This window comes from Dermacentor albipictus, chromosome 2, assembly GCF_038994185.2.
Source record: "Dermacentor albipictus isolate Rhodes 1998 colony chromosome 2, USDA_Dalb.pri_finalv2, whole genome shotgun sequence".
Taxonomy (NCBI): Eukaryota; Metazoa; Arthropoda; class Arachnida; order Ixodida; family Ixodidae; genus Dermacentor; species Dermacentor albipictus.
The window spans coordinates 128686606-128714525 of record NC_091822.1 but is presented as its reverse complement, the minus strand read 5'-3'; the positions used below and the strand labels follow the sequence as shown (position 1 = coordinate 128714525).

General features: G+C 43.6%; 1 protein-coding gene across 1 annotated transcript; it reads left to right on the top strand.

Annotated features, from left to right (window-relative positions):
* On the top strand, nucleotides 1-27920 carry Elp5 (Elongator complex protein 5). Its single transcript, XM_065426008.1, has 9 exons — nucleotides 1-19; nucleotides 9355-9431; nucleotides 9529-9589; nucleotides 15358-15438; nucleotides 17025-17206; nucleotides 20689-20858; nucleotides 25915-25995; nucleotides 26462-26559; nucleotides 27763-27920. The coding sequence occupies exons 2-9, from the start codon at nucleotides 9377-9379 to the stop codon at nucleotides 27863-27865; spliced, it is 831 nt and encodes a 276-aa protein (XP_065282080.1). The 5' UTR covers nucleotides 1-19; nucleotides 9355-9376; the 3' UTR covers nucleotides 27866-27920.

Below are 27920 nucleotides of genomic sequence, written 5' to 3'. Positions count from 1 at the left end.
AGTCGGTGCGGTTGTTTCGGTGAGTTCCGTCGTGCGCTCCAATGGACGAACCTTCAACTTCTCCGTCAGTAGCTGCGCCCGGCTCCTTTTGACGTCCACGCAAGTACTGTACGCGAACGAGGCCGAGGCACGCGATGCGATAAATGATACGAGGCAACGTGAAAACCAAACCAAGACGTTTCCTAAAACGAGTCGTCATGGGGAAGTCGTAGCAATGCTTTCGCATTCATCCGCGTAGGGATATATCTTAAGTGTCCTCGACTTTTTAGCGGCGCCGCGTCAAAGCCTGCGCGTGGCGCTTCTGTTTCACGTGGATACGCCTTCGCAGAAGTTTGTCTGAGCATACATGAAGCTGGTTTGATTCCGCCGAGGCACTGGAGAAATCTTAAATGATTTCTTGCCATTCAAAAGAGGAACATACTAAGTGGCACATAGCCAGTGACCCAAGGGTCACGTTCCCGGTAACACAAGTTGGCGTGAAACGGGTAACTGGTGAGCGGCAGAACGCACTGACGGTGGCTTAGCGGCTCTGGTGTTGCGCTGCTAAGCTCGAGGTCACGTGATCAAATCCGGGCCGCAGGGGCCGCATTTTGATGGGGGCGAAACGCGAAACGCATGGCTCAATAGAACAATGTACACCAGTATTCCCGTCGCGCACAGGAATCGAATACACGAGGCTCGGTGACAACATATAGAACCGTCTATATATATAACATTCGAGAAACGTCCGGTACAGAAAGGTGCGTCTTACGCTGGGCCTTTAACACGTCTTGCGCATAACTTTTAACATTCTTAGCCGGTGAAATGCTTTCACCGGATAAAAATAAGGAATTATGCGATTCAACTGTATTACTAGGGAACCAATACATGCATGTATAGGCTCCCTAATATTTTTACAGAATTTGGTGAAAGTCCGTGTTATTACGTTTTCGTTGCAGCAAGCAGCTCCCTGTGCTGACCGTGCTGATAGACGTTCTGCGTCGAAATATATAGTTTCCGGAATATTTGCCTTGACTGTGGAGCTGTAATTTTAAAGGCTATGATGAAATTTTAAAAATCGTCCTCCTTAAAATTTTACACCTATGTTGTTTGCAATGCAAATTATATATGGAAACTAAGTTTGGAGACTATAGCCAGAGCATGTGCTGGAGCTTTCCAAGATATCATATGTTAGCCGTCGGTACAATATTTGGCTCCATTGAGAAACTGGGCGATGATTGTGCGGGGCTCCGTTGCAATAGCATATATTTTGAATGTACAATGTTTCAGAAAGTAATATGATGCGTTCCATACATAGCAGTCAACGCTGTGGAGGCTTTTATGCGAAGCATATTACGAGGGCTCAACCCAGCTCCTCAGGCGCGGCGGTGACCATGAAATCACGTGACACCGTGACGTCACGACAGAGGAGAAGTGGCTTTGGCTCAACTCTTGCAAGACGGGCTGGGTGGGAATCGAACCAGGGTCTCCGGAGTGTGGGACGGAGACGCTACCACTGAGCCACGAGTACAACGCTTCAAAGCGGTACAAAAGCGCCTCTAGTGAATGCGGTGTTGCCTTAGAAACGCGCTGTTTCTAAGGCGTGCGTCTCTTGCTCAGGCGCACATTTCGTTGCCGCGCCGAACGCTGCTTTGCTCGACGCTCACCGCGTCCAATGCGGGACGCGTAGTCGCTGCCCTGTAGCCCATTGTCTTACACCCCTTGGCGGGTCGACGGGAACGCTGTCGCGTTCCACTCTTGAAGGCGAAGAAGTAATGCATGAGTTGTTTCTTCGTCTAGCCGAACCAAATATAGCCAAGCAACAGCAGTTCACCAGGCTAAACAGTGGTTCAACAACTAAAATAAAGGCTAGTATGCTTCGCATCCTGGGCTTAACCTTACCTAAGCCACAGCCATTTTTTGAAATCGCTTCGCATCTGCACGTGTATATAGTTCGATGTGTTGCAGGTTATTTATTGGCATACACCTTACAGTCCTTCGAGAAGGCATTGTGTAAGGGGCGAAATACGGTAAAATGGTATTATTGAATCGACAAGAAAGAAACATCAGTATAATGAAAGGAATATTCACGCAACATGGAAAATTAATACGACATTAGCAAATGCAATATGTAGGGCAATAACAACAAACGGCAAACATACTAGCATAATAACATTATAAACGTTTTTGCATGTATACAGTAGTAAGTATAGTAAAACATTAGGATCACTGAAATTCTTTTATTAACTTGTAGAAAAATGCAGGAAATAAATTAAAAGAAGGCAAGTCCTGTTAGACGGTTGAAACGGCATATTGATCGATTAAAAGATTGCTAAATAATGCACTGTGTTTGAAGAAATTCTGGGGTTTTACGTGGCAAAACCACTTTCTGATTATGAGGCATGCCGTAGTGGAGGACTCCGAAAATTTTGACCACCTGGGGTTTTTTAACGTGCTCCTAAATCTATGTACACGGGCGTTTTCGGATTTCGCCCCCATCTAAATGTGGCATGGTTTCGACCCCACGACCTCGTGCTCAGCAGCCCAACGCGATAGCCACTGAGCAACCACGGCATGTCACTGTGTTTAGATTGGCAGGCAATGTTACCTGGTAGAGCGTTCCATAAATGGACCGCACGGGGCAAAGCTGAAAAATTAAAAGCGTGTGTGTTGAAATAAATTCGGGTGTAGTTGAACTGATTGTTCAGTCTTTGTGACGTCGAAGATGCTTTTTTTTCAGGTTTGATAAAGTTAGGTCAACTGTGTGAATGAATCTATGAAATAATAATAGAAGGATAATATCAAGGCGAGTAGTTAGGAGTTGCAACGAAAGATCGACTTTTATTTGCGTTACACTTGACTGGTTACTATAATTTTTTTAAATGAAACGGCTAGCTCTATTCTGGATGCTCTCCAGGAGTTCGGTGAGGTGGTTTTGATGAGGAGACCATATACAAGAGGCGTACTCAATGTGTGGCGGTACAATAGTTATGTAAGCTAGTTTTCTTAGTGCTGAAGGCGCAGTTCTTAAGTTGCGGCGCAGAAATCCTAATGATCTGGAGGCGTCAGCTGAAATGGAGATTGTGTGATTAGTCCATGAAAGAGTGTTCGTAAGGAGCACTCCTAAGTATTTATATTCTGTGGTGTGGTCAACTGTGTTAGAATCCAAATGATAAGAAAAGTGAGAGTTAACGGTTTTTCGAGAAAAGGAAACTATTTTGCACTTCGACACGTTTAGGGACATCAGCCACGTAGCACACCAATCACTGATAAGTGCAAGATCATTTTGGAATGCCGCGCGGTCAGCGAAACAGTTAATCGAACGGTATACAATGCAGTCGTCAGCAAATGATCGTACAGAAGAGGATATACTTAAGGTAAGTAGTTAATGTAAATTAAAAAGACAAGACGTCCGAGTACACTGTCTTGAGGTACACCGGAGTTGACGTCAGACAGGACAGAGGAAAAGTTAGCAACAACAGTGAACTGTTCGTGATTAGAAAGGAAATTACAAATCCATGATAAGGTTAGTTATTCAAGTTTAATTGCAGAGAACTTTGATATGAGTCGACTGTGGGCTACACGATCGAATGCTTTCGAGAAGTCCAAAAAGATGCAGTCAGTTTTTTTTCATTACTGTTCATATCAAAGTTTAAGTCTGACATGAATTCTAGTAGTTGGGTTTCGCAAGAAAATCCTTTTCGGAAACCATGCTGTTTCGGATAAAAAAAGTTATTATATTCAAGATGAGAATATATATGGGTGCGATAATGCGTTCAAACATTTTGCAGCAAATGCACGTTAGTGATACAGGACGGTAATTTTCACTAGAACTCCTGTTACCTTTCTTAAAGACAGGCACTACTTTTGATATCTTCCAGTCTGTAGGACGCATACTAGTTGTTAGAGATTGGTTAAATAGGTGTAGCAGAATATTGGGCTCGATAGTAGTACTGTGTTCTTTTACCATATATGGCAGAGGTTGAAGACATTTTAAGGTTATCTATAAGATCGACTACGTTTTTTAAAGTGATAATGATGGGAGCCATGTACTGGAAATCAAAATCGCGTACAAAATGTAGGTTAGAACTGTCTTCTCTTGTAAAGATGGATGTGAAAAATTAGTTGAATGCTGTCGGGCACTGACTGTCAGGAATAGGTGAGTTGTTTTTATCCTGCAGTGAAATATTACTACACTTATTACTAGGGCTAACTATGTTGCAGAATTTTCTTGAATTGCTTGTAAGAATTCCTGGTATGTCTTTTGAGAAATATTTATCCTTCACGACCAATAAAGCTGTGCGATACTTTTGGATAGCTTTTGTATTTATTAATAGGCGTTCTTGTTTCTCATTCTGTGAAGAGCTTTAGTAAACCATGGGTTGGAATTATCGTAAATTATAGTAACAAAAGGAATGTGCTTTTCAATTAATGCAGACAACTTATCCCTGAATAGAACTCCATTATTGTTGACAGATCTGCTGTAAAAGGATGGCTCCAATACATCAATAAAGAAGTTGTCTAGTTCTAAGTCGATGATACTATAATTACCTTTATTGTAGCCTCTAATTTGCTTTGTTTTGAAACCGGTGGACGCGCACGGATTGTCGATGGTCATTTGGAGTAGCTGGTGATCACTGAATCCATCTAAGTAAGTTATATGTGTGACAGTTTCTGGACCTGTTGTTAAAATGAGATCAAGAAGATTGTAATTACGAGTAGGTTGATTAAGTACTTGAAATAGGTTTTCACTACGACGTGCTTCATAATCAGATCATGGTTTTGGGCACGTGAAGCTCCATAATTTATTTATTTATTTATTTATAATTTCTCCTAGTTTTCTGTTCTCGCAACTTGTGCCTTATTATACCGCATCAATATCCCGTAAGCTCAGAGGCATTTGACCCTGTACCAGTCGTCACTCACTGCATTTGCTGTCAAGCAAAAAGCTTAGGAATGGGGTCGAACCTGCAAAGAGTGCACCCTGGCTGTTCACAAACCCATTCCCCTTGCCACTGAGAGGCTGGCTTTTCTGCAATGCTTAGGCGTCCATTATCTAAGCGTGTTTTACAGGCGAAATTTCGCCAGCAGCATGAAATTATCGCAAAAATGAGCACAAAATCAGACACACATTCTTAGATTCGATAGAAATAAACGCTAAGAACCATGTTTTGTCCTGCCCGGCCAACAATATATTCGACTTGTTTCGAATATTCATGTCCAATCAAATATGTCAAAATTTTCGAACACCGTTCCGAAGGGAATACGATTAAAAATATGTTCCATAATATTCGAAATTTTCGAACATTCGCACACCCATAGCTAGGACTCATTTTTGTTACGCTAAATGTATTTAACGTAAGTTGAACCTCGATATAACAAAATTGCACTCGCAGCGAAAAAACTTCGTTAAATCGCGAATTTCGTTAATTCGAGGTGCTAAATTTTCAACATTAAAAACAATTTCACAAATTTCCAGAGCATTTTGGGTGGATAACATCTTCTTAGTAAACATATATAAACAAATCGCAAGAAGGTGGTGTCATAATAGCGCAGTTATGAGCGCCTGCGCGTGCGGTGCATGCAGATCTCACCGAGAGCGATGCATCGACGTGGATCACGGCGTCCGATATGTGCGTGTTTTGGGTTGCGCGGCACCGTAAATTTTCGAAACCATAACTGACCACACTTAGTGCCTGCAGCCGGCGCCCACAATTGAAAACAAAAGGGTAAAAAGATACAAATGTTGGTCCTGAGCGGGGAAAAAAAGAGAGAAAGAAAAGTCAGTTTTGCCAGAAAGGTGGAGCATTGATGGCGATAGCAGAGCGACTACACGAAGTAAGGTTCGTACTTTTATTGGTGTCACGCGCACTGAGGCAAACATTAACAAATCTCACTCGATGCCAGAACTCGAAGTCACAACGCGAGCGAGCGCTTCGTACCGTGTCTCGGAAACTTGAGATGACACGACCGCCCACACTAGACGCGTGCTAACAACGAAATGCGCGTGAAGTCACCATCTATATTGGCTTGCCGAGGAGGGATTACCTCCAACATCATACGTCGCGTAGCCCGCGCACAGACGCGCGCGAGCAGAAGGCAAATAAACGCGCGTTCCGCCCCTTCCTCACCAGCGCGTGCTTCATCACGTTACCGCGCTTTCACTCCTCCCCATTTTCCTTGCACCGAATTAAGCAATCGTCAGCTCTCGTGTTTCACCGAGTTGTTTTACCAACGCGACACATGCTGCAGTGGTGTTTCCATATCCTGGTGTTTCCTCCTCAGCGCTTCCCGGCGCGCGTGCTTTGACAGCGGTTTTACCGCTCGCACTTACCGTACAGAACGATGCTTGAAATAATTTTTGCCACGGCCGACATAGTTTTTTGCTGGACTTGCCAGCCATACAGGGTCCAAGTATATGATTGAAATGGCCGAAAACTTCGTTAAATCGAAACTGTGTCACGAAGTTACTTCGTTAAATCGCGAAAAATAAATACATGGTTTTCAGTGCAACTAAGCTCGGGAAGTGATCTTATTCCTAGCACATCGCGAATTTCGTTAAAATTCGTTATATCGAGGTTTGACTCTATTGTGAAAAATCATGCAGCGCACGTAAGACATTCTGTGACGTTCATTCCGTATATCTCTTTTTAAGTTCTAATGGCTGTTTAGAAAATTTTTATGTGAACTTTACGGCACGGGAGAACATGCGTTTGCAGACTCTTGTACTAGATGGCGCCACCATACTGAACAGAAGCTGGGGATCGCGTTGTTAGCGGTTCTCGTCTGCGCCCGTAGAGTAGGGCGTAGAGGTATTATAGAAGAAAAGCTGAGCGAGAGAAGTGGCAACCGCAAAGGCGCTGCCATACGACACATTTTTGTAACGCCAAAATATTCAAAATATTGTGCAGTACAATGCAATGCAATATTGAGCAAGAACAAGCATAACACGCTCGCTAGACAAACAGATGCAAATCTTGGAGGCTATGTTTTCACTGGTTGCACGCGGCGGAAGCGGTTGCGGGAGACGTCAGATTAAAATGTTCAAAAACCGACGTTTATGACGTATTTTTGGCTCTTGAAATTCCTTCCTCCTCATTGTTCAGATAAAAACATAGCCTTCAGGATTCGTTCAGAAGCAAACAAAAATGCAGATCTTGAAGGTTATGTTTTTGGCTTGGTAGTGACTACAGTGACGGGGCCCGGCACTTTAACATCTGCACTACGGTGACGGGGCCCGGTACATTAACATCTACACTACGGTGACGGGGCCCGTCGCTTTAACAACTGCACTGCAGCGACGGGGCGGTCACGATGTCGGTATTGGGAGCGATTACGGAGTCGCCATCTGTTGGAAGCGCCTCACATGCGTCGGGGCTAAATAAACATACTACGCGGCAGCCCTCCTGAACAATTGTGCAAGTACTCTCGAAATGGCAGTATTTTACCTTTAAAATAATAATGTTGGACAAACAGAAAGCACAGAATGGTTTACAGACGCTATCTGCTTACTACGTACAGTAAGCTGGGACACTGCGCGTGGTCGCCGCGATCGATTCCCCCGAACCGTTTTGCGTGAAACGTAAGCAATCGTCGAGAAAACTATGTGAAGTATGTTCTTATGGTGGGATGGCTGTTTGTGTAACTAAATGTAGCATAACAGTTAATGCAGCGATCGCGCGGGTTCACGGTGACCGACTTCGCGTCTGCATGCATGTCCTCGCACGATGTTTCGCTTTCGCTCCGAGCACGTTTTCGCACCGTGCCTGAGCTTTATGCCGCAGCATATGCGCATTTGACAGTACGCAAGCAACCATTGTTGCATGGACACTATCGGAGCTGTTCAAAAATAATTTCGTTATAGCTAGGGTATTCGACGCCTACGGCGAATTGTGATGTTCCGTCGCGATGATTCAGTCTTAATTTTCTTTTTCTTTTCTTCTAAAGTATTGGAAGCTTCAATATCATTATTTCTCAAATTTCATCGAACTGCATGTTTATCGGTTCTCTAAGCGACCCAGTGATTCTTTTTCTTAATTCAGTAGAATATTCATTGTCTGGCGTTACACAAGCACGAACATGTGCCGTGCCTTTTTTATGTGTTTTTTATCATTCCCCTTCCATTACAGTGAACCTTCTTTCTTTATTATAATCATCATAGGTGTTACAGTGCATACGCAAAAGATTGTTGGACCCAATAACCGCAAGCTAGTGGTTGGGTCCGGATGTGAAATATAATGGGGACAGTACTGCAATAAAATATCGCGGTCCGTGAAGTGCTCGGCATCCCCATAGACGCCAGCACCACGAAGCTCATGCAGCTGGGGGTCAACAACACCTTCCATGAGGTTGAGTCACAGAAATTAGTCCAGGTTGTCAGGCTCGCTTCCTCGCCTGCGGGGAGGCGGATCCTGGAGGCGCTGGACTTTAACCCGTCAGGGAAAGGCGGTGCGCGCTCGACGCGTGGTCGCGGGAGGCCGTCACGGTCTCGCTGTTCCCGCACAACGTGCACCCGCAACGCAATGTAGGCAGACGCCGGGCCCGGGCGGCCGCACTTCTCGGATCCGCCGCCGACGATCCACGATCGGTCGCGTTCGTCGACGTCGCCTAATACGGTTCGTCCGACCGGTTCGCAGCGGCCGTTGTGGATCACAGGGGCAACCTAACGCCGCGTCCGTGCGGAGGTCCATTCTGCCCTTTAGAACACATGCTCTGGCGGTGTCCCTCGTTACGGGACCACGATCATCACACCACGGAAGAGTGAGAGGAGGCGGCCAGGTGCGGCCTGCCCGTCCCAACGTGGGAGCGGCTCGCGGCGGCCCCTCCCTCATAAGAGAGTTTCGGAGTCGCTCCTTAGGACCTTAATAAGGTTCACTGCCTGCCGTGAAGTGCTCGAAGTTGTTTGCATAGAATGCTGTTTGAAAGAAGTGCGGCCATTGACGTCGCTACAGTGTTGACGTTAAAGTGGAGACGGGCCCCGTCACTGCAGGGCAGATGTTAAAGCGCCGGGCCCCGTCACTGTAGTACAGATGTTAAAGTGCCGGGCCCCGTCACTGTAGTCACTACCTTTTGGCTTGTAGAACGCGGCGGCGATTTGGGGAGACCGAGTACGTCATACAGGTCTAGTTTCGGGCACCACCTGCTACGTATTTCAGTTTTCTTACGCCTAACTAATTATTTTATAAAACATATTGGCAGGAGTAGTATTCATAGCATTATTTAGCTTTATTAATAAAGAGTTTTCTTGATGCAATATTTTTTTTGGCGGCTTTTAATAATCCCTGTTCACTACCTTGTCTTAATATGGCGCTCCCCATAAGTTTTGTTTGTACTGTACTCGCAGTTTTGTTTCGATTGCCGCTTTCTCTTTCGCAGTTACGATCATTCGCTTCCAGTAATGTTACAAAGCTTGCTTTCCCAACAAGGCACTTCTGGACTGGTGCTGATAAACGGTACTGTGTCAATTCACTCGAAGATGTGGCGATTATGGCATCTATTTTGAGGAAATTGTAAAACCTTATTGTCGCTTGTCGTTTTGTTTCTGAACAGACACATTGGAACAGAGAGCCCGTTTGCTCTTGGATTCCTGGACAAATACATGTGCCAACAGGTTTGTCCGAAAAGATGAGGTTTCTCGTGTATACAGGAGATTTTGTTTCATGAAATGTTCATTCGTTTCATTGAACGCTCTCAACGCACACGCCGCGTGTTGCCGTGATGCTAGATGCACAGCTGCTTATCCGCAGCAATTCGTCGTTCTTCTTTCTGTGTTGTTTTGATTTGCGACGCTTGTACAGAGTAACAGGTCAGTGCTATTAAACTGTATTCTTGAAAAACTGAAAGGCCATACCAACTTACCCAGCTGTCCATACTTTTGATGCTAATGAACTTACGGCGCAGCAGATCGAACATATAATTAGATGATACATGAAAGACGTTCGCAAATTACTGGAGATTAGTACTAAGTACTGATAGAAGTACCTCATTATTTTCACTGAACTCTGGAGTTATTGTTCGCTCTTCATGGAAATGTTTCTGAAAGGTAAGAATGCCGTGTTCAACAGGCAAGTGTTTCATATGTGAGTTACTTAACCTTTGCATAATGCGCATATGACAACTCATATATAGCTTAACATTGTTTGTAGCGAAAATATCAAGCGTTAATCCTTCTGTTTATATCCATTGTCTTGTAAGGATATACATTGTCTTTAAACATCGTCTTGTAAGGTAACATACAAAATGAGCTCAGGTTGCATTGCAAATGAATTTACTTTTGAACAGCAAGTACTAATTTTTGAATTTAGAACATTCCTGAAATACCTGGTCGCACACACACACACAAAAAAAAACGCCGGATTTCTTCGAGAGCCACTAGAGAATGGCAGATGAGAGCTTGTTTTCAAGGACTGTCAGACTTGCCTTCTGGCACAATATAGAGAGGTCATAACTACCGAAATGTTGCACTATAAAATCATGCGAGGTAAAACTGAAAGAAGCAGGCACGTACCCAGGGGGGGGCCCGGGGGGGCCCGGCCCCCCCCCCCCCCCGAAATTAAGTGGCATACCCCCCCCTCCCCGCCCACGCCACCACTACTCACACATTCCTAAAGCGCTGCCAGATCAATGTTGAGACTTGGCAGATGTTCATCGGTCAGCATTATGCTGCCTTTTTCACTCCTTTTAGATGGCGGTAGTTATCGGCATCTCTTGTGTTGTGAAGGACAGTTTTCTCATAGATTCTGCACCCGCGCGATTAACTCGAGATGCGTTCAGTTGTCACCATCTATTCAACCGTCCCGCGCATAGCTGTTGCTTTTGTTAGTTCAACCTTCTTTGTTTGGGCTGATCCTGGGACCAGGAGAGGGATGCGGCTGTTACTCAGCTGGTCTGTACTCTCATGGTACGAGTTGCGGCCGGAGAAAACGCCAATTGCGTTTAACTTATCCCTTTGCTTCATTATTTCCTTGAGTTACGGCTCGCCGCGACGCTGGAAGATGCCCGGAGCCATATACACTTGATATGGATTAGATAAGGTGGGAAATAAAATAATGTGAAAGAGCGTCCATCATGAAACCCTGCAATAATCCTTAAACCCATAAGTAAGATGACTGTCGCCCGTTACCTCCTCTGTTTTTCCCTAATTGTATAGCACTTTTCGGGCAAAATTGGCAACTGGAAACAAAAATCGCAAGGAGTTGAGAAATTAAGCGATCTACTAAGGGAGAGAGCCAAGGCAACAACCAAACTGCAAGCAAAAGCGAATAATAAATAAGTTAACCGTTGTTTATGAGAATATTTATGGATCAACATCTTTTTATTTAAAAAGGAAGTAGAGAAAACACCGCCGGAAGTGGAGAACAATTACTTGTTTTGAACCGCCTCACGTAGCCACTTCTCTGCTGTGCTTATGTGGGTGTTTTTCTAACCTTTCGCGGTGAGCGCAGTACGTCTAGAATCGCAGAGTCCTGCGCTCTACGCGGTTGTATGGGACTGGCGGCCGCACAGCGTTACGCAATTCGCGGAGCTGTCAAAACTGATCAACAAGGAGAAAATAACTGATATTCGAAACTATAACATGAGAAAGACTGAAGAAGCCGTAAAAAATGAACGCAGCCTGAAATCAGTAAAAAAGAAACCTGGCATAGGACAAACCATGATGTATGCACTAAAAGATACGAAGGGTAATATCATCAGCAATCTCGAAGATATAGTAAAAGCAGCGGAAAAATTCTAAGCTGACCTGTATACAGTACCCAGAGGAGTCACGATAGCTCACTTAGAAACAGTAATGAATAGGATACAGAAACTCTCCTATAACTAGCGATGAGGTCAGAAGGGCCCTGCAGGAGGAGAAGGTGGAATAACAGTCGATTTAATCAAAGATGGAGGAGACATAATGCTTGGAAAACTGGCGACTCTTTATACGAAGTGTCTATCGACTGCAAGGGTCCCAGAAAACTGGAAGAATGCAGATATTATACTAATCCACAAAAGAGGAGACGTTAAAGAATTGAAAAATTATGGGACCATTAGCTTGCTGCCAGTATTATATAAAATATTTACCAAAATAATCTCCAATAGAATAAGGGCAACACTGGATTTTGTCAACCAAGGGAACAGGCTGGCTCCAGGAAGAGATACTTCACACTGGATCACATCCATGTTATCAATCAGGTTATCGCGAAATCTGCAGAGTACAATAAGCCTCGCAATGTGGCTTATATAGATTACGAAAAGGCATTTGATTCAGTAGAGATACCAGCAATCGTAGATGCACTACGTAATCAAGGAGTACAGAACGCTTACGTAAAAAGCTTGGAAAATATTGCTACATTCGTGTGGTATTTGTTTGTTTGAAAGAGGCGCGTAGGCGCCATAACTCCAGAAAAGAGGAGGAAGAACGAACTGGGCTCGCGCTGTGAATCTAACCGGTCAGCGCTGCAACCGTTGTTGTAAATATAATCTGTAAATAGTTTCTCGTCTTACTGACCGTCCTTCGCGTAAGAATATCTACAGAGGTTCTACAGCTACCTTAATTCTACACAAGAAAAGCAGGGAGATACCTATAGAGAAAGGGGTCAGACAGGGAGACAGAATTTCTCCAAAGTTATTCAAGGTATTAAACTGGGAAGGCTTAGGAGTAAAGATCGACGGCAAATCTCTCAGCAACCTTCGGTTTGCTGATGACATTGTTCTATTCAACAACAATGCAGACGAGTTACAACAAATGATTGGAGACCTTAACAGAGAGAGTGTAAGAGTGGGGTTGAATATTAATATGCAGAAGATGAAGATAATGATAAATAGCCGGGCAAAGGAACAAGTGATCAGGATCGCCAGTCGGCCACTAGAGACTGTGAAGACGTATGTTTACCTAGGTCAATTAATCACAGGGAACCCTGATCATAGAGAGGAAATTCACAGAAGAATAAAAATAGGTTGGATCGCGTACGGCAGACATTGCCAGCTCCTGACTGGAAGCTTACCATTATTATTGAAAAGTAAGGTGTACAATCAGTGCATTTTGCCAGTGCTGACATATGGGGCAGAGACTTGAGAGCAAGTTAAGGACCGCGCAAAGAGCGATCGAACGAAGATTGCTAGGCATAACGTTAAGAGAGAAAGAGAGTGGTTTGGATCAGAGAGCGAACGGGTATAGACGATATTCTAATTGACATCAAGAGGAAAAAATGCAGCTGGGCAGGTCATGCAATGCGCCGGTTAGATAACCGTTGGACCATTAGGGTTACAGAATGGGTACCAAGAGAAGGGAAACGCAATCGAGGACGACAAAACACTAGGTGGAGCGATGAAATTAGGAAATTCGCGGGCGCTAGTTGGAATCGGTTGGCGCAGGACAGGGGTAATTGGAGATCGCAGGGAGAGGCGTTTGTCTTGCAGTGGACATAAAACAGGCTGATGATGATGATGATGATGATGGAGGTGGTGGGCCCCCCCCGAAAAAAAATCCTGGGTACGTGCCTGGAAAGAAGTTTGGGCTCTAAGCATGGTTATCGATTCAATGTGCATCACAAGCGCAGAACCTTCAAGGTACTGCTTTCACTGATGACCCACAATGTAAAACAAGGTGCCCTACACAGTCTTTCTTGGCCTTCATTTGTCTCTCCTCCACTCTGTACTACTCATAGTCATGCAAGACTTGCTAACCTCTATTCTGCTTTTATTGCTAATGGTAATACCCCCTCTACTACTCATTACTACTACTACTACTACTACTACTTACTAGCACCATGTGAAACTCTTTTTACATCTTCATTTGTCAGCTTTGTTGTCACTCGCAACCACTTTGTCCCTCTCCTCAGCAGCATTCTCTCCGCATATGCTCTTTTGCTGCTTTCCCTCCTGCCATAGTTCCTGGCTTGCACTGAATTGGGCCACTTTGCTGATTTCCAATTCTCTAGCCATGTCCCTCATTTTGTGACATTGTGGATGCAGTGATGGCTCGAAAGGGACTACCATACACAGCCTATCACCAACACTTCTAACCTTGCATCTTCATAACAGCCGTTCATCATGCGTGCCCTGATTAATGAATGTAGAACTTCACTACTAGTGCCTAGGCATACCAAAGGCATGGGGTACCACTTGCAAAAAGAAAATTTAAAAAAATGTGTAGGGGTTATTTTTGAAAGTGGGGCCATTGGGCCAAATGCAGTTACCAAGGGTCATTCTAGCCGTTAACCCTTGCTGCAATGCTGTTTACGCTGGAGTAAAAATAGAATGTGTTTTGATAACAGGCGCACTGACCATCCTTAGCCATTCCTAGCTTATACTAGATGTTCCACGCATTACAGGTTTGAGAAGCCATGCAGCACATAATGGCACACGGCACTGTTCAACACTTTAGGATTGCCTCAGCTAGTACTGGATTTAGATCATGCAGGTCATCTGGTAAGCTGGTAAACAAAACTGAGTTTATTATTGAACTTACAAGAAATAGCAGTCAGCTGAACTACACAGCTCACATGTTGGTTAGTTGTAGTGCTCATACCTAGCTGCATTGGTAGTGTGCCTAACAGTGCACGCTCATTATTAATTGCAGCACTACAGGAAGACAATGGACATAAATAAAGTTAACTCGCAGAGCACTGTGTGTTCAAGAGCACTGTGTGTGTTGGCTTTGTTTCTGCCTGTTGTCACCCTGTCGCGCTGCAGTCAATAATGAACGAGCGCCAGCTATCCCTACTTTCAATTCTCGTGTCAATCCATTCTCGGTTGCATTTTGCCACAGTGCTCCTTCTTGTCTCTTGTAATGTTATTCCGTTATTGGGAACTGGCACCAAATCATATGCTCTGCCATACTAAACACCATAAGCAACACCTCAAGCAGGAATCCCGAAGCTGAAACGCAGTAACTGCTCAAGACCAACAGTGATGAAATTTCACTTTATCTAAATTGGTAATAAATGTGTAGTATGTACTACTGAAACAATCTTGGCAAGCTGCAGGGCTGGTAATTGTCTCATTTTATTATTAGCATCCTTTAAGTAGCACCTAAATAGACGACACATGTACCTGGTGGTTAGAGCATATGACAGAAGTGCCAGCAAGTAGGCTCTTAGATTTTTCGTTGTGCCACAGTGTGCTGCAGGCATTCAGCGGCATGTCCGGGATTAACTAGGAATGGTTAGAAAGGCCTTGGCACGCTTGTTGATGTCACTCTGTTTCCTTTATAGCCAAACGTAAGTGCTATTTTATGGGAAACCTATTCCAGTTTACAGACCCTGACTTCACGCATACATTGTCTCAAACTCTAGGGTCTTCTGTTGCTCTGATCTTTCGTTTTCTGATTCCCGAATGCATTTTACGAAAAATGTGTCCAGAATTGCCCGTACATATTTTCTGTCTATCTTTCAGAGGTCACAATGTGCACATCTTGGGCTATGACAGAGAAGAAGGCACGATCAGAAAGTGCTTTCCACCTAGCACTCTCGACAGGTATGTTGATGCACTGCTTCGATCCCAAGTTTCAATATTTTAAATTCATGGGTTTGTACGTGATCTCTGCGTGCAGCATCTAATCTAACTAGAGCACATGCCTAAAAAATAAGTTTTCTAGTTAGGCTCTTGGTGCTGTGTCAAACTATCTTGTTACACGCACGAAGACACTTTAGTGTTTGGCAGTGCTCTAATAGACTGAAAAATTGTGCATCCAAAACTCATGACTGACCAAAAATGATCGCCCAGTTTCACTGAAGCTGACTGACTGTAACTTAAGAACACTGAATTTTGCCTTAAAATGCTTGTTTAGTATAGCCAGGAAAAGATAGTATCAGTAATAAATTAACTAGGCTAAAAATCAATACATTTATAGGGAAAACATTTAAAACACAAGCCACTAGCAACGCCTTTTTCACAAAGTCTGTGTGTTTGTTACGATAGAGTTTTTTTTGCAAAAAAGGTGATGTTTGGATGCAGGAAGTACCACATCCAACTCAAACAGCTGCTTATGCTTTGTGTCTTTTTATACATAATTTAGTTATATGGGTCTTTTATTAAAGGGACACTAAAGTGAAAAGTGATTTCTTCTGCATCAGTAAATCACCGTTCTACAACACCAAAAACACCACCCTAACAACGATAGGACGTTTGGTAAGCGAGAAAAAGCGCAAGAACGAAATACGGGTGGCGACGCCTACTTAAGTTCCCGCACCTGGGGGCTGTGACGTCATGGATTTTGATGGCATCTTCTAGGGCCTACTAATTATATATAGCGGTACAGATTGACTACATTGTGTTCTAAAGAAACCAAATATTAAACATGCCAAGTTTTGGGAACCTTTATTCAGCCAACGCGGCCCAACTGCGAAAACAAACTTTGGAATCCCTGACGTCACGCTGACGTACCGGCGCTGGCCTTTCGGTGCGAAATTCAAATACTGATACTTGGACCTTCATTTTCTCATCTAATATTCAAACTATTTTCTTGAAATGACTGCCTGCAGGATTCTCAAACAATGCTTTATTAGTCTACACTGATTTATTGTTTTCCTTTAGTGTCCCTTTAAGCTTTCAAGCCTCTATCAGCTGAAATCAATGCATCCTTTTTGATAGGTTGCAGCTAGCAGTTCAGTGCAAACTAGCATAAAGCATTGCCATGACTGATTCATTACCATTACTTGTGCTTTTCGGTCAAAAGAAGACAAGCTTCATTGCTTTCATTAGAAACATGCAGTTGAATGCAGGTTTACTTCACATGGACTAACCAAATCATCTTTATTACACAAGCATCCATTAAGAGATTGTGGTGCGATCATGCTCTCAAAATGTGTATGGGCAATAGTGAAGCAAATAAGCCATAACTGAGAATACATCTCCATAATAAACAAAGTATTGTGAGTATTTTTACAGTGAGCCTGTCTCATGGTGCCACTTTTTCTTTAATAATGAGCCGCTTTGCAAGCATGGACAATTGATGCTGTTGTTTTATTGAAGCAAAACAAACACTCTTTACATGAAGGGTTTCTTGCTTACATAATGGAAAAACATGTGCACTAAGAAGCAACTTTATCAAATATTTTCAGGATAGCCATTCACGATACCTTTTGCTCGCCGGACAAATGCAATCCTTCGACGTGGGTCGAAATGCTCAGCAAGGAGAAGGAACCGTTTACACTGGTCATTGACTCACTTTCGACAGCCCTCATTTATCACCCATTCGACGATGTCTACATGGGCCTCCTGTGCTTGCTGCGAAAGATAAAATGTGAGTCTGGTCACCTTCCCACGTAATGAAATTGCACTTTTGCTTAACTAGTTGTAAATTATTGGTATATGCTACAGAAGCAGATTGCTTCAAAGCTGCAGGGTTGGTAATTGTGTAATTTTTTTTATTAACAGCCTTTAAATGCCACCTGGTTCAGCAGATGAGCATGACACAAATTTCATAACATGGCTTCCAAGATTTTCTCCACGCTGCGGGCACCGCACCAGTCTCGGAAGTCATTTTCATGTGTCACAGTGTTTCTCAAAGTCCTGTGATCTGGTTCATTTTCAGCAAGTGATAATGGCTTTCGTTTTATGTTTTGGTATCCGAAATATCTACCTTGGAGAAGTTTTTATCATATCCATCTGTATTTCTAACGTAAAATATTCCAGAAAGTCAGCTGTATATCTATGCTGTCTGAAACTTGTCTTCTTATGCGGTCCACTATTTCGTCACAGTTGGCCTTTTACTGCTTTGTTTCTCTTTGCAAAAATTAGTAGCCCAAAATTGGGATGCGCAGCAAGAGACAAAGACTGTGAGCATGTGGATGGCACACGTCGCCTGCTGGGATGGCTGAGTGGCTGCAGAGTCTGATAGTGTTGGTTCTATTCCTAACCATCGCAACCTTGTTTTTATGAGTGTTGAATGCAGAAACATTTATGTGCCGAGCACAGGGTGCTCATTAAGGGACTGCAGCTTGTCAAAATTAATCCAGAGCACTTCACTACGTTGTCTCACAAGCCCCTGGTTCGCTTTGGGACCTTAAAATGTGTCTTACGTTCAAGAGGGCCATCTATCATAGAGGGAAATAAAAGGATGAAACAAAGGTCCCAGGAACCTTTTAGCTAGAGAAGTAGAGATGGGCACCTTTGTCTCTCTGTCCTTCACTGAGAAAAGGTGGTGGTGGTGGTGGTAACAGCTTTATTCTTGAGAAAAGGCAGATGTTACTTCAGTTCGTTTACTCTGAAGTGGTCTGCTGTTTTTTGCAGCTTTTTGTAAACTGCAAGAGAGCACGAAGCTCATTATCCTTTTTCATGAGCAGCTGCTGTGAGAGCCAAAAGAGCCAAGAAGAAAATATAAAAAAAGAAAGCATACACAGAAGTACTACACCTGATTAAACATCACTTGACCAAACTCTCAGGTCAACAGACTTGCTCGACATCTCTGTGCTGATGTATACATGTTAAGATGTTTGACATGATCGACCACTTTATTTCTGGAGGTTTCTTCTCCACATAATTTTTCAACTCGAAGGTCGTCGTGCCACAACACCACCTTTCCTGTGATGGATACACTGCACTTTAATAATGTTTCTGGGTGATTCCTGTAATGAGGAGTTGGTTGAGGAACATCAGTGCCTTCACCCCAATGCATTCAACAAGATGCCTAGACCACCGGGTGGCAAGCTCTTCACTCGGGTGTCGCCGCAAAGTGTCACGTGTCATGGAAGTGCAGTGACTGCTTTGCTCAAGGCTTGGCACTGCCCTCTACTTCCTTAATTAAGTATAGGCAAAGTGTCGAGCGCAGCATCTCTAACATTCATGTACAGTCAACCAAAAATGTTTACGGACCACGGGATCTCAGAAAATTCAAAATATACGAGCAGCCTTTAAAAGCAGCCAGTAAAATTGTGCATCACAATGTTGTTCGCATATGCCACAAAAGGCTAAAAGTGGGAATAACAGGCTGTGTTTTAAGACTGAGGAGATATTCAGCTTTGTCTCAGAACTCTTGGTCTGTAAACGTTTATGGTCGACTGTATGTTCATGTTCCTTTGTGTCCTGTCTATTCTGGCCACACAAGCTCACTTTTCCATAATAATGTGCCAGCTAGTCTGGGAATAAATTCTGGGACATTCTAGAATATGAGGGCTAGGCTCGCTCAAGTCAAATGTGGGTGTCACGACCTATGTTTTGGCACAGCAGCAGCATGAAAATTGCTTGCTCACCTCAGAGTCAAATCAGCCTCATCTATTAAAGTGGTGCTGTCGACCCTGTGCCCGCCATGCCCCTAAAGAAAAATTATCTGGCTACTACTTTGCTTCCATTCAGCTGACAAGCTATGGAATTGCACGTACCGGTCGCGAAAGCTCGGTAGCCACGGCGTCAGCTACCAAGCACGTTTGTCGTGGGTCTGGCTCCCAGATGCCACAGCTGCATTGCAGTTAATGTGAAAAACAAAAAATACCAGCAAGCTTAGGTTTACTCTAGCTGACTAAGTTAGCCGATGGATAATTGAGAGATGATTGCGAGGAAGAGGGAGTGGGCCAGCGTGCCCAAAACAATTTGAGCCAGTCAACAGATAGGCCTCACAAAACTACCTGAAATAAGTGGTGCAGCTTGTGCAAAAGCTTCTGAAGGCAAACAGCATATTTCAAGGAGTGTGCTTTGAAACTTGCCTCATTTTAATTTAAAATGGGCTTTGCACATTCCACATTCGTAGATTTTTTCCTAGAAGGGGGACTTAGTTGATTATGCTGAGGAAAACAGTGACAAGCCAACTTTTTCAAATTGTAATGCAGCCTTGTGCTAGGCAGTGATGGCAATTGCTTTTGCGTTGCTGTTCTCATATCCAACGGGTCAAAATTAGCATTCCATTTGAAGCCGTCTCGATGTTGCTCCATGTCAGGCCACTTGGGAATGCATGACTATAGGTCAGTTTGCCATCTTTTCTTTTTTTGAATAAGATTGATTGCCAGCAAGCCCACAAAACTGTGCCACATGAGTGGAGGATTTTACAAACTAGTAATCGCTTTGTTTTTTTCAACAAGCATGAACGCGCTTATTAATAGAACTGCTGGTAACCCTGGATTTGTTCACTCATGTACTAGTTGAAATTCTAATGCAGAAACTTGTGGAATAGGCACTCTCTGAGTGTAACTTGCAATATACAAGGTGGTGAACTCAATAATCAAGGCACAAACAGGCAGGAAACGTTCTGTAGGTCATGTCATTCGCATACAATTTCGGCTTATGACTATGGCGATTCGTACTCCGCCACTTTGTTTCAATTAACGCCATAGCGCTGCTTATGATGTTTTGTTGGAAGGTGTCTTTAAATCATTCATGCCATCATTGTGCGTATCATGCCGAGTAATGTGATGCCCCATGATGTGCATGTTACTCCCAAAGGAAGAAATATCTTGAGAAGAAAGGACAAAAGAGCAAAATGTAAGGAAAGGACGGACAACCAAATATTTATTCTTTCAAGCAACATAAGTAGTGTACCATTCAACCAGAAACAACAGGAAAAATGAAACAGAAGCATACGTACCTAATAGTGCTGCTAGAACAAATGAGCATTCAATTGCTAGTCGACACTATCGTCTGTCCCTTCCCTATGTCTTGTTCTTTTGTGCTATTTTCTGCTCAAGTCATGGATCAGCCAGCCTAAATGTGTACGCTTCTGCAAAGAGATATCATCTTGTAAATTTGATGCCATGACTACTTTGATTGCTTCTCATGCATTCACTGCCTCACCAGCTTTGCAGATGATCGTGGCTCTTCTCCACACTGATGTGCATGAGGAACACGAGGTCGACAAGCTATGCCACCTTGCCGCCACCACCTTGACACCGTATGCACACGACAGGGCAGGCACACTTGGATGTAAGATTGTTCACAAAAAGCCCAGTGGACGTGTCGTGAGGGATGTAAGTGTGCTCGTGTGTGCCACTGCTCTTCCCACGCAAATCTGACATAACTTAAAGTATTACTACATGAGGCTTACTCTTCTAACCCTTTTGTTACCAAGCACTCTCTGTAAAAAATGGCCCAAATATGTATACTAATTGTATTTGTTCATTCAAACAAACACCTAGCAAAGAAAGAGCCAAAAGATATAATACCAAAGGTTTTTTCTGTTTTGTAAGAAGGCACCAAAAAGAAACAAGTGAAAGTTTGCTTCACTGCAGCACTAATATAGTTGAACCTCAATATAACAACGTTTTTTGCTGCAAGTACAACTTTGTTATATAGAGGTTGAACAAAGTTGTACCTGCCACGAAAAACTTTGTTACATTGCGAATTTCATTAATTTGAGGTTTTAAAGTTTCTGCATTAAAAACAACTTCGCAAATTCTAGAGCTTTCCGGGTGGATAATATCCTTTAAGTAAGCACTTATAAACAAATGGCAAGAAAGTCAGGCCATAATGCATTGAAACCTCATTAAACCGTAGTTGGCCGGAGCTCGGAAAAAGTACATACTGAAGAGTGGTACTGCTTAACCGAAATAGTGCGAGATCACCCACTTAACTGTCGGAAACGGAACTCAGAGAAAGTGCGATGGAAGTGCAGAAACATGCAGTATTTATTCACTTCGCACTGCTAAAGTGTTATTTTCGTTTGATACCGTGGCAGCCTAGCAGTGTCAACAGCGGCCTCAAACTTACTGAAGCTGCGAGCCAGCTTTTCAGCCAGCACGCTCTTCTTGGCAAACACTCGCATGGCTGATTCCTCGTTGGCGTTGCCAATTCTCTGTGCACGGAAGCGGTAGCACTGCAGAAGTCGCAGGGCGCCTTTTTCATTGCGAGGTGCTGTTCTCGTCGTGACAATTGCATTCATGAAGCTGACATAATGCACAGCTTCCACCGCTGTCAGGCCTGAATCTCCCATGCTGTTGCCTTTCCTGTCGTCCTCACCACTGTCATTAGGTGACACTTCGGCAACAAGAGATAACGATGGCAAAAAGTCAAACCTCGTAGCCGACATCTTGTCGTGGTCGCAGCAGCACTGCCGAGCAGCTTCTTTGCATTCCAAATGCCACACACCGTAGTCAACAGTAGATCCCTGTCATGCGCCAGCGCCGACTTCTTTGTGTCACATTCAATAGCAAGAACGATATCCACTTTTTTTTCTATGCTGAGCACCCAGTGTTTTCTGTCCAAGCTTCGGCATGATGCGAGTCCTAGCTTGCACAACGCCACAATGCTCTCTGGCATGGCGCCGAAGTGGTGTTGATGTTGATATGGCCTCACGCGCGAACTCACAGCGCACTTGGAGGCCGTTGTTTTGATCTCTGAGGCTTGCAGTTCTGCCAAGGCCGCCTGATGGGGACGAAAGACCGCAGTGATTGCTTGACAAAAAGTGGAAACACTATGCTTTAACCGATACGTACGCTATAAGCTGGTACAGTTTATGCGGACACAACGCACGTTATGTTCAATGGCCGCTGAGTTGGGCATTTGACTTTACTACTTTAAAACGAAACAGTTGTTTAAGCGAGTACGGTTTAACGAGGTCTTACTGTAGCACAGTTATGAGCGCCAGCGCGTGCTGTGCAGATTGTACCACAGGCATTGCATCGACACGGCTCACGGCGTCCTAAATTTGTGTGTGTTGCATCGCATGGCACCATAAATCTTGGACACCATATCTGACCACGTTTAATGTGTAAAAAGATACTGATATTGGTCCTGAGCCAAAAAAAAAATAGTCAGTTTCACCAGAAATGTGGAGTGTCGAAGGCTATAGCAAACAGACTACACAAAGTAAGGTTCATAGATTTATCTATGTCACGTGTGCTCAGGCAAACATTAACAGATTTCGCTCGATGACCTCAAACTTGCAGTCACAACGTGAGTGAGCGGTTCGTACCATGTCTCGGAAACTGGAGATTACACGACTGCCAACACTAGACGTGCAGAAATAACAAAATGCGTGTGGAGGCACCATCCATTTTGGCTTGCCGCGGAGAGATTACCTTCAAGATCGAAGCAGTGCGTGGCCTGCACATGGATGTGCACGAGGAGAAAAAGGCAGATAGGTGCATTCCTGCCCCTGCTCGACCCAGCACGTGCTTGATCATGTTACCACGCATTCACTCCCTCCCCGTCTCTTTTGCTCAGAAGGAATCATCAGCTCTCGTGTGTTTTTTTTACTTATATACCAACGCGACAAATGGTGCAGTGGTGTTTCCTGGTGCATGCTTGACAGCAATTTTGCCACTCGAACTTTTCGTGCAGAAGGATGCTTAAATTAACTTTTGCCTTAGCCAGCATAGTTTTTTGGTAGATTTACTGGCCATACAGGCTCCAAGTACATGAATAAAATGCCCGAAAACTTCTTTAAATTGAAACTGTGTCACGAAGTTACTTTGTTAAATTGCAAAAAAGGAATACATGGCTTTAATGCAACTAAGATTGAGAAATGAAAATAGTTCAATACATTGCAAATTTTGTTCAATCAAGGTTCGTTATATCAAGCTTTGACTGTAAAAACTTTATTGACAAACTTCAAAATTGTAAGGAAAGCTGAAAAGGCGTGTTTTTTGCTCTCAACTGGGATGATACTATCCCTCTGGTGAGCGCTCGTATAAAGTGGCTTTCGAGCTTTCTAAAGGTTGGCCTCCGTCTAGGACACTTCAAGGTGCACTGTGCCATGCCGTACTCTTTGCACCCACCCTGGTTTCCTTCAAGCGCTTAGGTTAGGGCATGTTGGTAGTATTCCATAACTGAGGTTTTTTAGCGCATGAAAAGGGACGAGAGACAGTGGCAATACGCAGACACATTGCTCTGCCTTCAAGCGTTTCTGTTCCAATTACCTGATCGAGCATTGCCTTGATTACACAAAGTGCTTCCTTATTGGCCTTTGACCTTTAGCAGTACGACTGAATGTATACTTAGAGAAGTGGCGAGTGGCAAGTCGGGACGTCAGTAGCCGAGAATTTGCATCCTTTCCGTGAAGTCTAGATTGGGAGTTCTCGTCAGTCAGAGCCTCTACAAAACGATGATGTCATTTTGGAAAGCTAGTTGCTCTTAGAAGAGCGTGCTGCTCTGTCTTTTCACCTGCCATGCAACTTTGAAAGAAGCGAGTGCAGTGAAACCAACTTTTGAAACAATTGAAATGTACAACTTATTAGGAAAAAGGAAAGTGGATGAAAAGACAACTCGCTGCTGGTAGTAGCTGTACCCAGGTCTTACACATAATGCGTGTGTCACAGATATACCTGCCTGGTAGGTTTATTCGAGTCAACAGAATGAATGCTCGACAGCAACTTGTTACACAAACAAACACTTCATTGAGACATGTTAAAAGCAACAAAGCACACACAAACAAGCATCAAAGTATATAAATGTAAACGGCATGTATTAACTGATCCCTCTTGCGTGCTAAAGTTCATCAATCGCTCTTGCACCCCAACCAGACTTGTGCTCATTACAAAATAAAAAGGTAACTAATTACAATTACTTCATTCAAAATTAGAATTTATCACAGGGACGCATTACTGCCCACGAAATGTACTGAGGAATTACTAAAGAAGTAATCGATTACTTCTATGTTACTTTCCTCCCACCTTTCATTAACATTGCACAAATGCAGTACTGAACAAGTTGACTAGGCTGTTTCAGTGCGTCCACTTACCTTCACCAACACCTGTTTTTCAATATTTTCGTTGGTCATCTACCCGTGTTTCTTCCGCAGACGTCAGCAGCAGCACTGGAAACTCACTTGATGTATGCACCGGAGAGACAGGTGGTGTTGTAGCGTACAAACATATTCTACACAATATTGTGGTTACTCAAGGCATGCTTCAATACTCGCATCTGGGTCCTCTATGAAGCAGAGAACATCATTGCAGTACCGATGAACCAGTCAGGAGCATCATTGTCGGGGGGTGTTGATAGCCTTATCCCTCTATCGACGGCAGCATGTTTGTGACCCAGATCGCACCTGCTGACATTTCGAAGAGAACTCAGTACTCAGTACTGTTGCTCAGTACTCGTAGGGCTTCAGCAGATAAGCAACTGTGTCTGCTGGTGTTCACGTTGCACTGGAACAGCTCCGACCAGCAGTCTAGAACGGCACTGGCTTTGGCTAGTAGCAGCACATCCACTGTCAGCGCTTCAAGCGCTGACGTGTCAACAGCTTTCAGTTAGCTTAGGACTAGAGCTAGTTATGAAGGAGACCAGCGGCTCGCCGAGCCTAGCTCTCGAAGGAGACATCTCTGGTTACCATGGCGCTGTGGCGGAACCCACTGTGGCACTCACTTGTATGAACGCTGCACCCCTTCCATTCATTTGTTGATGCATGCGCCCATCTGCCCATCCGCCAAAATGGCTTCTTTCCTGCCTTTTCTCTTCCACATGCTACCTGGCTGCTCTTCTTCCTCATTTCTTGCCTGTTTCTTTTTTTCTCCATTACTTGGCTCGTTTTCGCTCTCCTTTCATCTGACATGAACTTTCTTCCCATCTCACTTTTCACTCCTGACAGCTTGCAATGCTCTACCAATCGAGCTACGGCAGCGCCTATCCTCCTGTCCACTTTCTTGGGTATTTTTTTGTGTGTGTACTGAGTATAGCCCTGGGAGTGTTAGCCAGTGTCACTTACAGCCATGGCAGCAGGCCGGAACTATATGCATCACATAGTACGTAAATTTAGGAGCAGGCAACTGGCCAATACACTTTTGTATGCTACCTCAGGGCAGCAAGACCATGGGTCAGGACCACTGGGTCATGCAAGTGACCAGCTGAATGCCAGTGGTTGTTCGTAGTCTTTTTATTTCCCACTTATTGCATTGCAAACAGAAGGCAGCATTCAGTGCAGTGCTTCCTTTTTTAGACAATTTTTTGCAGTTTCGCCTCTTGATTTGGCTATGTATGAAAAGCAGTTTGTAGTTCATGAAATACTTGCACATGAAATACAATTCTGCCTAGTTGAGCTATTAATTATTGCATTGTTATTGTTGCTCACTATTGTTTTTTTTTCAGGATGAAGAGTTTGTTCTCAAGCCAGACCTGTCCATCACTGACATCAAGAAAGTAGCTCAAAAACAGGATGCAAAACCTTTTGTAAGTGTGTGTGTTCAGCAACATCCATTTTCCTTGTACAGTGCTGATGTTGTAATTATAAGACGTTTTTGAACAATTGTGGTGGTAAAAATTAGCTGTCGAATTGTGTTCATTTATACAGTAGACTTCTGTGGTTCAGTAGACTCAACTGTGGCTAGTCAGATTTTTCGGTTGTAATTCAATTGTGACCATAGAGTCCCTCCTGGTGCCCGCACATTTCTTTCTTATTTCTTTATTTCTTAAGCTTTCTTTATTTTATTACGAAATTGGCCCTTGGCAGGTAATTCAAACTTGGCTGGTCAGCAAGCACACACCTGACCCCAGTGGCTGCAACGCATGTCTTGGTTATGCTAGGGTCAAGTGAATGCGTCGAAGACGTGTTATCTCCCTCTGAAAACAGCCATTTTCAACCTGCTTCAATGGCGCAGTCAAAATAGCGACTTGACGCTACTTCTTCTTCCTTAAGGTGCAGCAGCCTGATCCTACGGCCAACCTTACCTTCAACCTTCGGCTCAGCGAAGAGGAGAAAGCAGCCAAAGATAACCTGGTGCTGCCATATATCAAGTATGCATTGCAACATTTTGTGACCTCTTTGTGTGATGTTGTCATGCGGCGATGATAGGCGATTGATAGGTAGATGGCATCATGGAAAACTTTAAGCACTTTTAGAATGAAATCGCTTCATATGAAGTTTTTCTTGGTTTTGAAATCACTGTGCACAATTGAAAGGTAGACAGGGACATTTTCACATGACGATTTCATGGAGGTGCTCAGGACAACCGAGTACAAATCGCGTGGGAACGCCTAAGCGATGTGTAGGCGAACTTCAAAGTATGTAGTTTAAGTAGAACCTTTGCAGTAAATTACACATTGAAGCACGTTGGAGCATTGTACGTTTTATGAAAGACACAGCATTTATGTAGTGCACTGTCCCAGAAGAACTATGAGATTAGAAGTGGAGCAATGCAACTGTGCATATTATTTCTTCCTCTGCCTTTTTTCTTTTGTTTTGTCTGAAAAATTTGCGAATTACAGTACAGCATTCTTTTGCACCACACGAGACACAGTAACCTTAAATTATTCATGTTTCTACTATATCCGACATTCCATGCTCAGTGCCTCAGTGCCTATGAAATAGCCTATTTTCACTTCAAATGCCTTTCTCCACTTCGATAAAAAGTGGTTCAGGTGCCCTTTAAAACAAGTTTCTTAAGCATGCCAAATTGAAAACGGCAAAGTCGTGAGAAAGTCCCCGTGATATAAAAACAAGGTTGTCAGTTTGTGCTGTTGCACGTTTGCTGCCGCTTGTGGGCTGTGTATAAAAGTAAATCGTTTTTAATAAAGTGTGCACATGTCCCAAGAAAGGTGTGCACTCAGGAGAACCTTTTTAAAAATGCATGCTATTTTTCACCTCCCACTTTGTTGTGTCTCGGATTTTTATGAATTTTCGAGTTCACAGGTTGGCAAGCATTGCATGGTTCTAAATATAGGGCAAGCTGCATTCTGGCATTGGCAGTCCTCTGAAGAAAAGTAACCTGGCATAATATTTGTACCAATTCATCACACCTACTTAGTTGTTACAAGCTACAGCTTCAAATCATGTACAGGCCAACATTGAACCCTCTGTGTTCTGTTAAAAACGGAAAATGATTTCAGATTATTGTCACTTTGTTCTAGTGCAACGTTGGGTTCTAATATTTGAAGCGCTTTTATACTTCAGTCGATAAATTAATGTCATCAAGTTTGTTTGGTATTTCGCATTTGCAGGAAACCACCTTCCAGCACTGGAAAAGGGGAGATCACTTATGTCATGGAAAGGGAGGATGACTTTGACGAAGAAGATGATCCGGATGATGACTTGAACTTCTGATTGCCATACATTGTTTCATATTTATGTAAATAGTTAACGCTGATTTTATACCTGC